The 14,572-nt window shown below is 42.3% G+C and overlaps 1 protein-coding gene across 2 annotated transcripts in view; it reads right to left on the reverse strand.

The window, feature by feature from the left end:
• Window positions 1–11,179, reverse strand: part of CXADR (CXADR Ig-like cell adhesion molecule) — a 32,903-nt gene extending 21,724 nt beyond the window's left edge. Inside the window, exon 1 of one of the 2 annotated variants that reach the window (XM_069024038.1) lies at window positions 11,036–11,178. In XM_069024038.1, coding sequence (XP_068880139.1) covers window positions 11,036–11,096 — 61 coding nt within the window. In that variant the 5' untranslated portion in view covers window positions 11,097–11,178. Of the gene's footprint in view, window positions 1–11,035 lie in introns of both variants that reach the window. The other variant, XM_069024029.1, reaches the window with a different exon arrangement.
• Between the last annotated feature and the right edge of the window lie 3,393 nt (window positions 11,180–14,572).

A 14,572-nucleotide genomic window follows, 5' to 3' on the forward strand; every position in this document is an offset into this window, starting at 1 on the left:
GTGACTGAGGTCACGTTCAACACAAACAATTCTGCATTAAAGATCTAATGAAGCCAACACACACAGTGACAAGATGACATTTTCTCAATTTTTTCCCAAGCTTTACCCCTTCAGCTTCCACACAAATCAGGGATATTCTATTTATTTCATTCTGCTAGTATGTGCCTCAAAACATGAGGGGATCCACTGTGGTATCTAACTGCTAGTACATGACAGGCAGACATTTTACCAAGCTGAAGGAAGATTTGTGTTTGTTTTGGTTAGCATGATTTTATGGATAAAATTTCAGACCCTTTTCAGACACCTTTTCTGGTTTAGACACACAAGTGACTCAAGTCATTTATCCCACTTATTCAAATATACTTTGCATTAAAATATCTAATTTCTAATTGCAGAAAATAAATCACTGCAAAATGTAGACTCAAAAGCACACAACAGACTCTCAAGAAAACCCCTGAAAGCCAAGTTTCAAGTGCACTTGATCCAAATGGCTGTATATTGTTTTCAAAGTATTTTGCAAGGAGAACATGCGCCATATTTGGCTGTGGTAAACATAAAAATGAACACTTGTGACTGGTTGAGAAGAGACAAGCACCTTGATGAAGAACAATAAGCATTATTCCTTTAAAAAGTTTGTATTAGAAGAAGAGGTCAATACACAGTTTGGATTCTGAACATTCAGATTTAAGTTTCTTAATGTGGAATAAAATACTCTTTTTCTGGGAAACTGACCCTAAAGAGCATTGCAGACTATATGTGTATGATTGAACAAGTTTTTCATATGATTTCTAAAGGGGTGGAAACCAGTAGACGATCTTCAGAAAAACTCTTTCCTTCTCAATATCTGAACTAACCTTTAAGTGTCACTCAAGTAGAACACAGTTTAGTAAACTATGTTATTATTAAGACTAATCTAGGGAAAATGAAATATTTTATGGAATCTGATGGAAGCTGTTTTCTAGTATAAAAGAATCTTCAAAACAGAAAGCAGACAAAAAATTAAAATGGAGCAAAGCTTTCTTCATTCCAACACAGACATAAGCAGAGCTGTGATATATACTAATAAATAACAGAAAGCAATTTATTAGATTAATTACTTATGCATTTAGTATTTTCTTATTTAATCGGGACACATTGAAATTGTGCATTACTGGCTTACACAAATGTAGGTGTGCATCTAAATTTGGCATGAATGTTTCTGGCATCAGATAGGGCTGTGCCACAGAAGGGTTATGTAACCCAGCAGATAGTCCTTCCCTAGATGGGGACCAGGACAGTTTCTACACAGAGTTGAGTTCAGAGATGTTGCTGTACTTAGTGTGATCCACCTGCAACTGCATTTTCAGAGTACTTTCCTACCAGGCTCTCCAAAATCAGTCTTGTTTGCCAATACCTGACTGCAAACAAGGAGAGTCTCTAAATATATAAATGTTTTTTTCCACAGAATGAGGCCTTAAGTAGCAAGTAATGATCACGACCAAAAATGCACATTAGTGCTTTGAGAGCCACAAGCTATAAAATTCACTTAAGAGACACTTCAGCTTACACTTTTCTTTCAAATGCAGATTAGAGATGTACCTGTGATCAAATCTTTTCACCAAGCAGATTTCAGTCTCAAAAACTGAAACCATCCCCATTTTACTTCTGAATACGCCTCTTCTCCACAGTTCATCTCCTACTTTTTTCAGCTAGCTGTAATGATTTTATAGAGCAAAGTTGCCCAACTCTCTCCCTTCCCACCTTCACTTGGACAGAAGTTCTACAACATCTTATTTCAAACCTGCACTTCTGACCTAAGGCCCTCTAGAACTGAGTGACTCAAGTTAACACCCTTAGCAAGCACGGAGTACACAGGGAGGAAGGTACACACCAAGGAGTGGCTGGCTGAGGAGACTGCCTGGTGTTCACTGGCATAATCTTAACACAAACACAAGTCTCCATGGCTGAAATCCCCACAAACAGCCAGCATCCCACAATCACCTCCTGCTTCCTTAAAATACCAAACATCAGCATCCTCAGCAGCCAAAGGGAACATCTGCAAGACAGGGTCCTGCTGATCAAGTAACTGGATTAAAAGCTGCTTTCACAAAAGAATAAAGAGAAACAAGTATTTGGCATTACTTATTTTAGTGGTTTTTGCAGCACCCAGTAGCTGAGTCATATCAGCACAGCTAAGATGGCCACAAAGCTGCAGTTAAGCTGTTTTGCCACAGTTTATCACAAGCGAAAAACCAAATCACATCCTAAATTTATCAGTGAGACCCCTCTCCAAAAGGTTAAAAAAAAAAAAAAAAAAAAAAAGCCTTAAAGAAAAGGGCCCAGCTTCAGATTTGGATTCTCAGTTTCTACATCTTACCTCCAAGAGCAAAAGGACCCAGTACAGTTACAGCTTTCAGAAGCTTGGGCCCAAAACACATGAAGTTTTGCCGAATCTAACTCTTCTCATATCATAAACTCTGCAACTCAAAGAACAGTCCCTAAACAGTCTCCTTTAACTTAATAAACATTAAAGGAAAAATGTCAATAAAAAGGAAGTTTAACAGAAGGATAAAAAAAATTGTCTTCCCTTTAGAAAGCAAATTCAATAGACTTGGGGATTTTTGATGTGAGAATGAAACTCAAAAATGCTTCACAACAGATTCCAAAACACATATTAGCTCAATACACATCCTATTAATTTAGTCAGGTACCCAGGTACCAAAGAATACTCAGGCTTCACAGTAACCTCAACAGAGGTAAAACAAGCAAAAGATGAAGGACAGGAACAAGCAAGCAATTGGTAAGGAACTAACAAATGCTAGGTAATAACAGAGCAGTTAATAAAACAAAGAAAAAGTCACACAGCATTACTCCATCTGAATCCACATATCTACAGAGGTTTGATTTTAGTACATTCTAATTTTAGAATTCCGCAAAGAATTCAGATTTTTAGGATAATCCCATGCTGATAAAGGCAAATCACAAAGCTTTTCCTAACAAAGAAAGTACTGTCCTGCTAATATCAAGAGTTAAACAGTTACTGTTTGACGTGCTCCACAGACCACATTTTTCCCATGCTTAACGCCCTGTTATCATACAATGCAGTGATACAAATTTCAGAGATAAGCACAGTTCACTGTAACTGGTAAAAACACCCCAACAAAACATTTTACCAAAAGCAGCAAGCCTACTTCAACCTAACATTTCCAGGGCTAGTTACATTACCATACAAAGTATTCTTCTACTTAAACCTCAAAGAGGCCCAATGCAAAAAGGTTAGAGAGAAGATAAAAACTTGCCCCTCTACACTAGCCTGAGTCCACTAAGCAGAACACTAGTTAATCCTCAAAGACAGAGTAAAATTAAGACAAAAGATGTTCACATCTGCACTTCAGATCTCCCAGGTCAGTGCTCTCTAAACTGGAGTCACAGATCTTAGTGAAACTCTCCTACTGTGCAGAAAAGAGAGTTTATGGAGCCAGAGAAAGTAAAGACAACCCAGGAATAAAAGCACCCACCTAGGAGAGACTTGGCTGCACACAGTGTCTCCTCCTATTTAGTCCCAGACTAAATATAAAAACAGTTCAGGAAACTAAATCCACACAGCAGTTTTTGTAGAAAAGAGTTAGAGTTTTATACACCTTATGATAGTAGCGACAAGATTTTAAAACCCTCTCTCGCACATTTCAGCTCAGCTAGCTCACCAGTAGCTCAAAGAGGCTGAGTGACTGAGCTCCCAGAACTCTGGTCTGGTTAAGTTTCCAGAACACTTTTTCCACAGACGGTGTAGATAAAAGACTTATGTGCATGAAACAAGGTTTTGCCAGAAGCTACAATGAGAAGGCTGATGGAACAGCAGGGCACTTAATAAAAAAAAAAAAAAAAAAAAAAAAAAAACAACAACAACAACCCCAACAAAAAACCAACCAACCAAAACAAAAAGAACCCAAAAATAAACACACCCCCCAAAAAAACCCCACATATAAGAATAAGCCTGGGATATTTCAACCACCAGATAGTCAACTCTGTTCCTGGGCCTCAAAACAGTGGGCTTGTATTTCCAAACTTTACTTCTTCTGAGCAGGGTGGGGGAGAAGCACCACTTTTCTGAGGCACATTTCCTTGAATCCACAAATCCTCTGTCAAATCACACGAGTTAGAAAAAAAAACTAGACAGGAAACTGAGTATGCACACTTCTTCAAAGACATTTAAAAAAAAATTATTTCAGTCTGGATGTCTTCAGACAGCATTAAATTAATAAATAGCTCCAATTCATGTAGTGTTGCATACCCCTGCCCCAGTTTAAAAGGTACTGCACAATTAAGCTACAAGTTACACACCCTCCCAATCTAACAAAAAATTTCTTAATTTTAAGGCTCATATAAATAAAACTACCAATAACTCCAACTCTGCAAATACATAAGCATGAGCTTGATTTCACTCCCAACCACAGTTCACTGGGATCAGCTGAAATCATTATGCAACTACAAAAACCTAAAAATCACAGGCTAAAACTTAAATGATCTTTTATTCTTTTATTCACCCACAACTTTGTTTTTTCTTCAACACACCCTTTGCCTTCAGATTCTCTCCAACATCCCTTTCCTTTTACAACTGTCCTTGTGCTCCTTACTTGTTCAGCACATTCTTGAAGCTTTTGGGTTGCTAAACCCAAAGCCACCAGCCCGTATCCTAGCAACTGCTGGCTGATGACCTTCCTGAGAGGGACGTGCTTATCAAGGGGAGTGAGGGGGCATTCAGATCTCCTTACTGAAGGGAAGGATAAGCTTTCGGGAGGCAACCGAAAGGGGGAGGGGATAGTGCAACATAAACTGGGATTAAGATTAGTTTTAAGCAGAGGAGTAGTGTTTAGCCCAGTATCTACAGAAAATCACTATGAGTTCCAAGTTTTCTGTGGTATCAGCTGGATGGACTTTGCCAACAGCTGCACAAGGCTGCTCTGACACAAGGAAGGGGAGAAGGAATCCAATGCCACCGCTGGAAGGGGCAACAACCACAGCAGACAGGATGTAACCGCACCACATCTGTAATGGGGGCAGGTGTAATGCGAAAATGTACCTCCAGACTGCACTTCAGAGCCTTTAAGGAACCATCTAGAAACAGTACTGAGAAGTGCAAAATTAAATGAAGGGCAACCATTACAAAGACTTTTTTCAGTGAGCACAAAAAAGAAAAAGATCAGAGCTGAAATCCTGACACGACACACACACACAAAATCCTGCCCCTCCTCTACCAAGTCTACCCCAGCTGCACAGGTTGTTTTGCCTTTAGCTCTGCAAGTCACTTTCCCATTACGGACAGATATTGGAGGCTTACACAGTCACTAAGCAATCAAGCCACATGATTCGATCTTTTTCCTGCCAATTTGATGGCATTTAAAAGGGAGCTGAATGAAGCAGCTCACTGGCAGTGTGAATGCACCGGGCACATCTGTCAGTCAGTGCATCAGGGAGTTCACTACAATCCAACACTTATCTGAGCAGCCATATTATTTTCACTTGAGTAAAGAGGCTTTGGCTCTTCCAAGCTATTGAACAAGCAATGCTTTTTTCCCAGTTCATGCAAGTTTTGCATTAAGATTGACAACTATTTGATTCAGTAGCACAGAGTTGATTTTGGGCTCTTTTCTTGTTTCTGTTTTGTTGGGTTTTTTTAAATATAAAGGTGAAGCATCAAAATGACAGAGAAAAATGTCTTGTCTGCCCAGTCTTGTTTCCTTCCCTGCCCCACTCCCACCAGATAAAAAACAGACAGAAAGGAATAAGCTCAAAGAATTAGAATATCCACCCTAATTAGCCAAGAAGTTAACTTATCATTTAAAAATTTAGGGAGACTTTAGAATATATTTATATCTATACACACACAAACAGGTTATTTTTACATGCCTTAAAACAACTGAGATGAAATATTCCTTGTAGCTTATATTGTTAATACATCTAAAACAAAGAGCTGAAGATGCAGGATAAGTGAACACAGGAAACTTCAATTCCTTATGCAAACTAATTCTGCACAAGTTCAAACAGTTGAGAATGTATCAAATTCTCATCCTTCCCTCCAACACACCAAATAGTTCTTGTTGATTAATCATTTTTCAGCATACTAAGCATACAGGCTTTAGCTGTAGGGCATGAAAAACATATCTGTTTAAAAAAATGTAGCAGCAAGTGCAACTGCAAAACTTGCAACCATCAAGTACCTCAGATGCTTCATGACAGCACCTAAAGGACATCAGAGCACCAGTGAATGGCTCCAGTGTAAATAAAACTCCAAATCTTGCCTCTTTATCACATTTTGAATGTGATCCAGTAAGTAGGTGACATTTAAATAAATTAATAAACAATAGCAATAATATACTCCACCATGCACATTTGAGGTTCCAGCTGACACTCCCTTGTTATAATTCAGGCTTGATCTCATTGAGCTGGACCAAGAAAAGGAACAGGCAGAAAACTGGCCTCACAAAAATTTACTCTTTTTATAACTTTTAGACTCCCTGAACTGGAGCTCACCATGGAGCCAGATGAATGCCAGGTACAACTTCAAAGAGGATGCAAAAATAATCTTTGCAGTAACATCTAGACATTTGGCTGATTGCCTGATTTAGCCATGCAGTCTTACTCCTCAATTAAGCTCTCTCCAGGCCAAGGTTTTACAGATATTTCCCTGCTTTGGGAAAATACTGATCAAACAGAGCCAGTTTTCCTCCTAATGCTCTTCTGCCATCCTTCCTGTCACTCATTCCTGCCCTGTACCAGGACAAATGGGTGGCAAAACTTTCTTGTTTCAAATCTATGATCTAACCAGTTAATAAATTAACACTTTCAGCAACTGAGACCCGTTTACAACTGCAGTAAATGAAAGGACCAGCAAGGATGCAGGGGGCTGCTTATATTGCAGATGTTACTGAAACAGGTTTACACAGAACTATGACTTCCCTGCCGCTTACTCTCCTGGCAACTGGCTGAAGTGGCTTTTCTCTGAGCCGTCCCTGGAAAGGTGCAAAAGAGTAAAAAGAAGAATTCCCTAAAAAAGGGGGGCGGGGGAAGCAAGTGTAACTAAATTGATGTAATAGAAGGGTGATGACACACATTCTTCCATGCTGGTGAGCCACATAGTTGCTAAAATTTCTCCAAATTTATAATGTTTCACACAGTATCTAAAAGTTTCATGAAGTCAACCAGAAGTCACAACAAGAGCAAAAAGAATCCCTGTCATTGCAAGCTTATGAAAGCATGCAAGCAACAGCTGATTAAATGAGTGTGGAAGTATGTTGAAACAACACTAGCCCCAAAAACAAGTTTCCTAGTCTGCACAAATCTCTGTAGGAGCTGTGGCAAAGGAGTTTTAATATGCTCCAATACTGAGACAAATTTAAAGATATTCAGGATTACTGTCTTGAAGTGTGAATGGTATGAGTAGCAAAGCATACATGTGCTCTTATAAAAATATGAGCATGGGTGTATTTTGTAAAGCAGCAATTGAAGCTAAACCAGACATTCAGGAGGGGGAGTTTCATCTGTCTGTTAAGTGGGCTTGGCTGTGGAAGAGGCAAGAACTGGAAGTGAAGACAGAGAGGCAGCTGAAGTTTGATGCAACACAGTGGGGCAGTCAGAGGAGACCAAAGTGACGAGCTATAATAATCTCTGCAGCAGCATTCTCAACACAAAATACCTTCTGGGAAACATATATTAGCCAAGGCAAAAATCACTAATTCAAATGTCATGGTCCATGTCACAGCAGCTGACTAACAGTTGATTAAGTAATCTCTGGTTAAAGATTTTCATGCTTGTTAAAACTCTAAGATCCAGGAAACAAGTCCCAAACTTCAGGTAACTTTCACATCAATGGATACTTTAGAAGAACTTGAACCCTGAATCTTGCTACAATTACTGACCAAGAGATGAAATGTACCAGGTTTAGCAATTAAAAGACTGGGATAGGAGTCATCATTAAACTCCTGTGGTAGTCACACTTCTAATTTAAGCTTCTGCAAGATCCTATTGCATGCATAAAAACATGAACAGGCTTACGTTCCTAATTATACTTATTTGACAAAGTGTATTAGCTACCAAATGCTGACTTACTATGCCTGCATTAGGTTCCACTCCTGCATGCACGATACTGGAATAACTTTTCCAAGTTTAACAACAGGGAAATAACCGTAGATTTTCCTAAAGTTTACCAGAACTTTGATTTTATTTAAAAGCTTAGAATTCTGTTAATAAAGCCTCACACATTGCAGAATTTCAACAGAGTACAAAACTGCCTACTATTACCATTGCAAACAAAAAACCAAAATGCACATAAAAACCACTGCAAGAGCAGCAATAAAAGATACCACTACAGACTAAAGAAAATTCCTGCCCAGTTATTTACCTTAACACTCAACTCAAACTCATCCTCAGTTGGGGCATTTACAAACACAGCATTCCTGTTTCGTAAAACCTTCTTCTGAGGGTGAAATGGGTCACTATGCATGTAGGATCTTTTTTTTAGCATCTATCTTTTTATAGGTATAATCTGGCTACGTTAGCACTTCAATTATTGACGATTCAAGTTCTGATGTTACACATTTTCAGAAGTTTAAAAGATGTAAATTATTATCGTATTTGTTAAACTGGGATCGCAAGTTCAGCACCTGTATTTATTCTTAGTCATCTAAAACCCTACACAAATTTGAATTTGCACCAAATGGAAGGAGATTATTTCCCCAACACTGTATACAGGGAGATGGTGCCACACCACATGATGTCATGATCACCATACACAGCTGGGTGAAAAAGGAAGTGGGGACGTTCAGAGTGACAGCATTTCTCTTCCCAAGTGAGCCTTCCACGTGACAGAGCCCAGCTTTCCTGGGGATGGCTGAGCTTCTCCCTGCCCATGGGAAGTGGTGAATGAAGTCCTTGTTTTGCTTTGCTTGCATGCATGGATTTTGCCTTCCCCATTAAACTGTCTTCATCTCCACCCACAAGTTTTCTCACTTTTACTCTTCCAATTCTCTCCCTCATCTCAACACAAGGGGAACAAGTGACCATGTGGGTGGTCCTTAGTTTCTTTCTAGGGTTAAACCACAACCACCAAACTCAAGTAACTTCAGCACCTAGGCAATGCTTCACTGACAACAGTTTTCACTCAATTGCACAAAAAATAGCTTCCTCTAGGTTGGGTCCATATGGAGACCAGCAAGTTACCGACATCTGTTCCTTCAGTGAAGGAAGTAATGTCTATCTGCAGCACAGACCCAGAAACATTAACTCAATCTGATGGGAAAAACACAAGCGAGCTCAGAGGACATATCAGCTCCTATGAATTACAGATTATTCAATTATTTCCTTCAGAGGAGTGTGAAATATATGTGTTTTAGGGTACTGTCATTCAAATAGCTGTACGAAAGAGGTATGTGTGTGTTTTCATTAGGAATATTTCTTTATTTACAAAGTCATCCAATTTCACCCTGAGGTCTGAAGACACCTGTATCCTTCAGGAGAACTAAAGTGTAAAATTCTGTTCTGGGTTTACATTTCCTCATATATTAATTGTTCCTAATTTTTTAGAATCATAGTCTTTGATGACCTAGTAGTCATCTAGTTCAAATGCAGTACATAGAATTCTACTCACAACAAGTTATTTCCAGTTTTCGTTACACAAAGTGTTTCAATATAAATCTTCATGACTAACCTTGTCAACTAAATACTAGTAACTCATAGTTCTTAACACAGCATCTACCTTGTTTCCAACTCTGCTTCGGGAAACACAGTTAATGCAGAACTACCTATTCCCTTTCAGTCAGGAGATCAGAGTTCACCATTCCGTTACAGACACAGAATTTTGAACCCATGAGTAATTTCCCAAAAAAGCAGTGACATCAACACAGGCATTAACATTTCAATAGGAAATAAAACCTGACCTCCTGACACCACTGATACACATTTTACTGTGAACCTGAACCTCCCCATGTGTTTTGTCACCTTTTATAGTTTCACATCATTTTGGGTCAACTTTAGTGAAAACTTACTTTTATATTAGAGATATGTTTAAGAAACACTGATATGGCAGCCAAGTTCATTACAGGAACATAAGAACATCTAGCATGTGAGACGAAAAACATCTGCCTACTTTTTAGTAGCCCAGGCACGTTTGATTTGTTATGTGAGGGTTTTGGGTATAGTTGGTTGCTTTTTTTGTTTGAGAATATCTACTGCTTTGTTTTCTTTCATCACGAAAAACAAACGCGTTTAGGTCCATCCAATTCAACTCCTTTCCTCCCGCCCTCAAATCCTCTCACGTTTACACCTCAGGGCTCAATCCTGGCCATCGGGTCTGGACAACCGGGTTCCGAGGGCTCTCCAGGAGCACCCGGCCCCTTCCACACCCTCAAAAGCAGAGCCAGCCTGGATGCTGGAGGCGCTACACATGCAGGGCTGGGGTTTCAATTTTTTTAAATTTTTTTTCTTTTGCTCTTTCAAAGTCGGTTTTCCCGTGTGGCGCTGACTCCGCCGCCCGCCTGCCGCGGGAGCCGCTCCGGCCGGGAGACACCGGGCGGACACCGCGGCACAGCGGCCCCGGCCGCACCGGGGGCTGCCCGGGAGGGCGGCGGGGGAAGGGGAGGGGGAGGCGACAGATAAAGCTCGGCAGCCGCGCTGAGGGCGAACAAAGCCCAGGTCGGCTCCGCGGCGCGGCCCCACCGCCAGCGCGGGCACCGCGCCCCGGGCTGAGGGCGGGCAGGGCGGAGGGGCTGGCGGGGACGGGGAAATGCACGAGGGGCAGAGACCCGCACACGGCCGAGACGCACACACGCGCTCGCACACACAGGGCGGAGACCACCCCCCCCGCCCACACACACACGGCAGGGACCCCACACACGCACGGGCGGAGGTGCGGAGCCCCCCAGCCGCCGGGGCGGACACCGGGCGGGCAGCAGCCCCCCCACCCCCGCCGCGCTTTCTCCCACCCCACAGAGGAGCCGCCGCCGCCTCCCTCCCTCCTTCCCTTTCCCTCCCCGTCGGTCCCGTCCCTTCCACCTGCGCCCACCTGCGGAGTAGAGCAGGACGAGGGACACGGCGAGCAGCAGCACGGGCGGCGGCAGCTCCATGGCGCGGCGGGCACCCGGCGGCGGCGGCGGCAGCTCCGTGCCCGGGCTGCGCCCCGCGCACCGCCCAGCAGGTGAATCAGCCCGGCCCGGCCCCGTCACTTCCGGCCGCTCCCCGCCCCGCCGCGCCCCCGGCTGAGGCTCCGCAGCGCCCGTCCCGCCCGCGGCACCTGCGGCCGCCGCTGCCGGCCCGGGGCCGCCCGCAACACGTGCCCGCTGCGCCGCCGGGGCCGGCCGGGGATCCCCGCGCACCGCCCGGCGCTGCCGCCGCTCCCCCGACTGCCCGCCCGGCCGCCCGGCAGCGCGGACGGGGCGGCCCGGGAGCCGCGGTGCCCGAAACACGCCGTGCGAGCGGCTGGAGGCTGCCCGCCGTAGCCGGAGGGATGCCCGGGGTGCGGCGGGCAGCGCTCCGCTGCCGTCGGGAGCGCTTGTCCCTTGCGATTACTGCGAGCGCCGAGCAGACGTGTCTTGGTCCCCATAGCAACGCGGCTGTAGTGCCTTGTGCGCTCCTTGTGCAGCGCACACGTCTTGCCAGTGAAAGATCTGGAATTGCAGAAGACAAAAGGAAGACGAGAGCGTATGCGAAAGGGCACAAATCAGGCTTTGGTTCTGTAGCATGGTATCAAAAATAGCAGCCCCCACCAGTTCCAGAAAAACCTGGTTCATATTCCACTTAAACCGAAACAATCAGTTGCATTTATCAAAGTGCACTTGACGAGGTTCATTCTCCATAACTGAAAGCATTCCATGAATTTATTTCCATGCATTTATTTCCATGCATTTATTACAACATACCGCAATAGCAAAGCTGTTTGACATAAATGTGCTTCTGACACGTGTAAAGGGTTAAGTAGTATTGATACCATGTGCTTTGAAATGTCCACAGCTCCGTCTCTATTGGGAAAATGCCCCCATAACCAAATATTTACATAAAAGCTGTGCAATCCAGATTTGCATTCCAAACAAATTTTGAAAGTATTACTGTTCATTATTTTTCTGTGAGGTCCATAACAAATAAAGTTCAAACACATTTCTGTATTATTATGTTTTGTGTGTATTAGGTGGGAGTTTGAAAACCAAATTTTTCTGCCCATGTCAAAAGCACTGGATTAAGTAAGTATCATACAGGGTTTGTTTTGGACGCACTTAGCTAAAAAGGAGGTGCTACACCTTTCATTCAGTAAAGGGTTCCTAGAACTGAAATCGGCAGTGTCTCCATTTTTGCTGGAGTTATGAATATGTGAACATGCACTGGTGTCTTTTGAAACGGTTGGTTACTCTGAGTAAGGCAGCAGCTTTTACCTGCCAGCTCAGAATTAGTTTTTTGATAAGTAGGGCAAATGCATTGTCATTTTCTATGAAGGTTCAGATAAGTAGTGCTTACATCTTGAAAGAACATGACAACTCACAGTGTCTGTTAGATCTCCTTTTAAAAACAAATCTACCCAATAAGATGCTGGATACTATACCTAAAGCATAGAATTTCAATTTGGGAGATTTCAAGCATTTTATTTAATGACAGAAGAGAGCTGTCGTTTCTGTTTGTGAGGAAAAGAAAATATTCATGTAATCTGAAGCTAAAGGAACCAGAACCTCAAAGTAGGGGTATTAAGATTTTGCTCTCTTTTGCTTTTTTATATGTGCTACAGACCTGTGCTTTAAAGGGTAATCTGAGTCAAATATCCCAGGCTGACTGGATGAGTGAGGTTTTTTACTGTACATCCACTTGTGTCAACACAGAAATTATATACCATGGGAAGTATAATGAGGCAATCACAGTCATTACAGAAAGAGAAAATGGTTCATCATTAGAATGGAGATGCTCACCCTCCTGCGAAATAAATCCTAGCTAGTAATTAAAATTAATACTGTACTGCATCTAGAAAACATGAACTCCACATTTTGACTAGCCTAGACAGACCTATTCCTGATCTCATTTAAATCAAAAGCAACTCTGATGCAGTCATGTTCACACTCTTGAAAATTGTTCACACTCCAGCAAATGAACAGTACAGGGTTTAATAATTATTTTTAAAAAGAAAAAAAAAAGAAAAAAAATATCCCTGCTTCCCCACTGCAAACATTGGTCCAGCTGACAAGACATAAAACTAGCAGGTTTATTAGAGGATGTGACATTCTGTAGATTTTTTGTGACCTATACTTCCTGGAACACTGAACACAATGGGAGAAAGAGGTAACTGTGAAATTGACCACTCACAAAAGGAAAGGTCAGGTTCAAAACTTTTTGAACCGATTTCTACTAGTACCAGCATTTTGGATCAAGCCCAAAAAAGGCTTCAGGATGAAGGCAGAATCCAGTCAAAAAGGAAAATATATCCACCAGAGCAGAGGTCTGCAGTCCAGATGTACACACAATTTTCAAATGGAAAATTATTTCTCATCTCTCTTACGGAGAATGCTGTTCCATGCTCAAGAATCTTACGGTTTATGTTAAATATAAAATATCCATCTCATGTGTTTAATGTTTAAAAAATACTTCAGTACTACCCCTACATCAGTCTCAAGACTGAACTTAGAGATAGCTTGAAATAAAATGTAAAATCAATATAATCTTCTCTAAATTTTATATGATTCCTTATCTGCCTGACCTTCCATGAAATGAAATAACTATGGGTTTAGTTTCTTGAGGGGATGGGTGAAAGACTACCAAATTAAGTTACTGACAGGTTTGATGTACAGAAACAGTGAAATGGAAATCATCCATGCTTGTGTTACACAAGTCACACAGGACATGTCCGTGCCATACAAGGAAAACAGGCTTATTTTCTGTTTCAGTTTCTGTCCTGTACAGGAGGAGCTGCTGTCATCAGCCACTACAACACCTGAGACAAAATTCCCCAAAGGACTATATAGTTCCTAACATGGATAACAACATCTCGAGAAGGGCAAGAGAAAAAAAAAAAAATAGGGAAGGAAAAAAAGGAGAAGGAGAAAACAGTACCCCTGGGATTTTGGGTCTGGATTTCAACTTCTAGGAAGGACTCATTGCATTTATTTCTGGGACACATTTTCTTCTGGAAAAGGGATGGATCAGCAAACTCCATCACTTTGCTCTGTAATCCAGGCCAGAGTCAGCATGAGGGAGTGTTTGTCCGGGACTGGGAATTGAGGTGGAAGGACAGGACCATTTCTGTTGCAGGCCGTTGGTGTTCAGTGTGAACCCACCTAGAGGTTGGTCATTTAAATCGGAGGTGCCACAGTCCTGCTCTCCCCCCTAGCCCCAAACTCCCATGTGTGTATTTGTGCTGGCGCTGGAGCTCAGGACACCAGTGGATAAGACAGCTTGGGAAGCCAGGCTGCCCAAAGATGAAGACCTTTTGTTTTGAGCCAGCTGAGCTCCCTGAAGTGTTTTCCTGCCCATTTGCTTGCGTGCCAGCTAGCATAAAAAAAAAAGGGAGTGGCTGGGTGGCCGGCGGGGAAGGGGAAGGACTGAGAGTCAACTGGAAGCAGTTTAAGCT

Source organism: Aphelocoma coerulescens, chromosome 1 (genome assembly GCF_041296385.1).
Source record: "Aphelocoma coerulescens isolate FSJ_1873_10779 chromosome 1, UR_Acoe_1.0, whole genome shotgun sequence".
NCBI classification, from domain to species: Eukaryota; Metazoa; Chordata; class Aves; order Passeriformes; family Corvidae; genus Aphelocoma; species Aphelocoma coerulescens.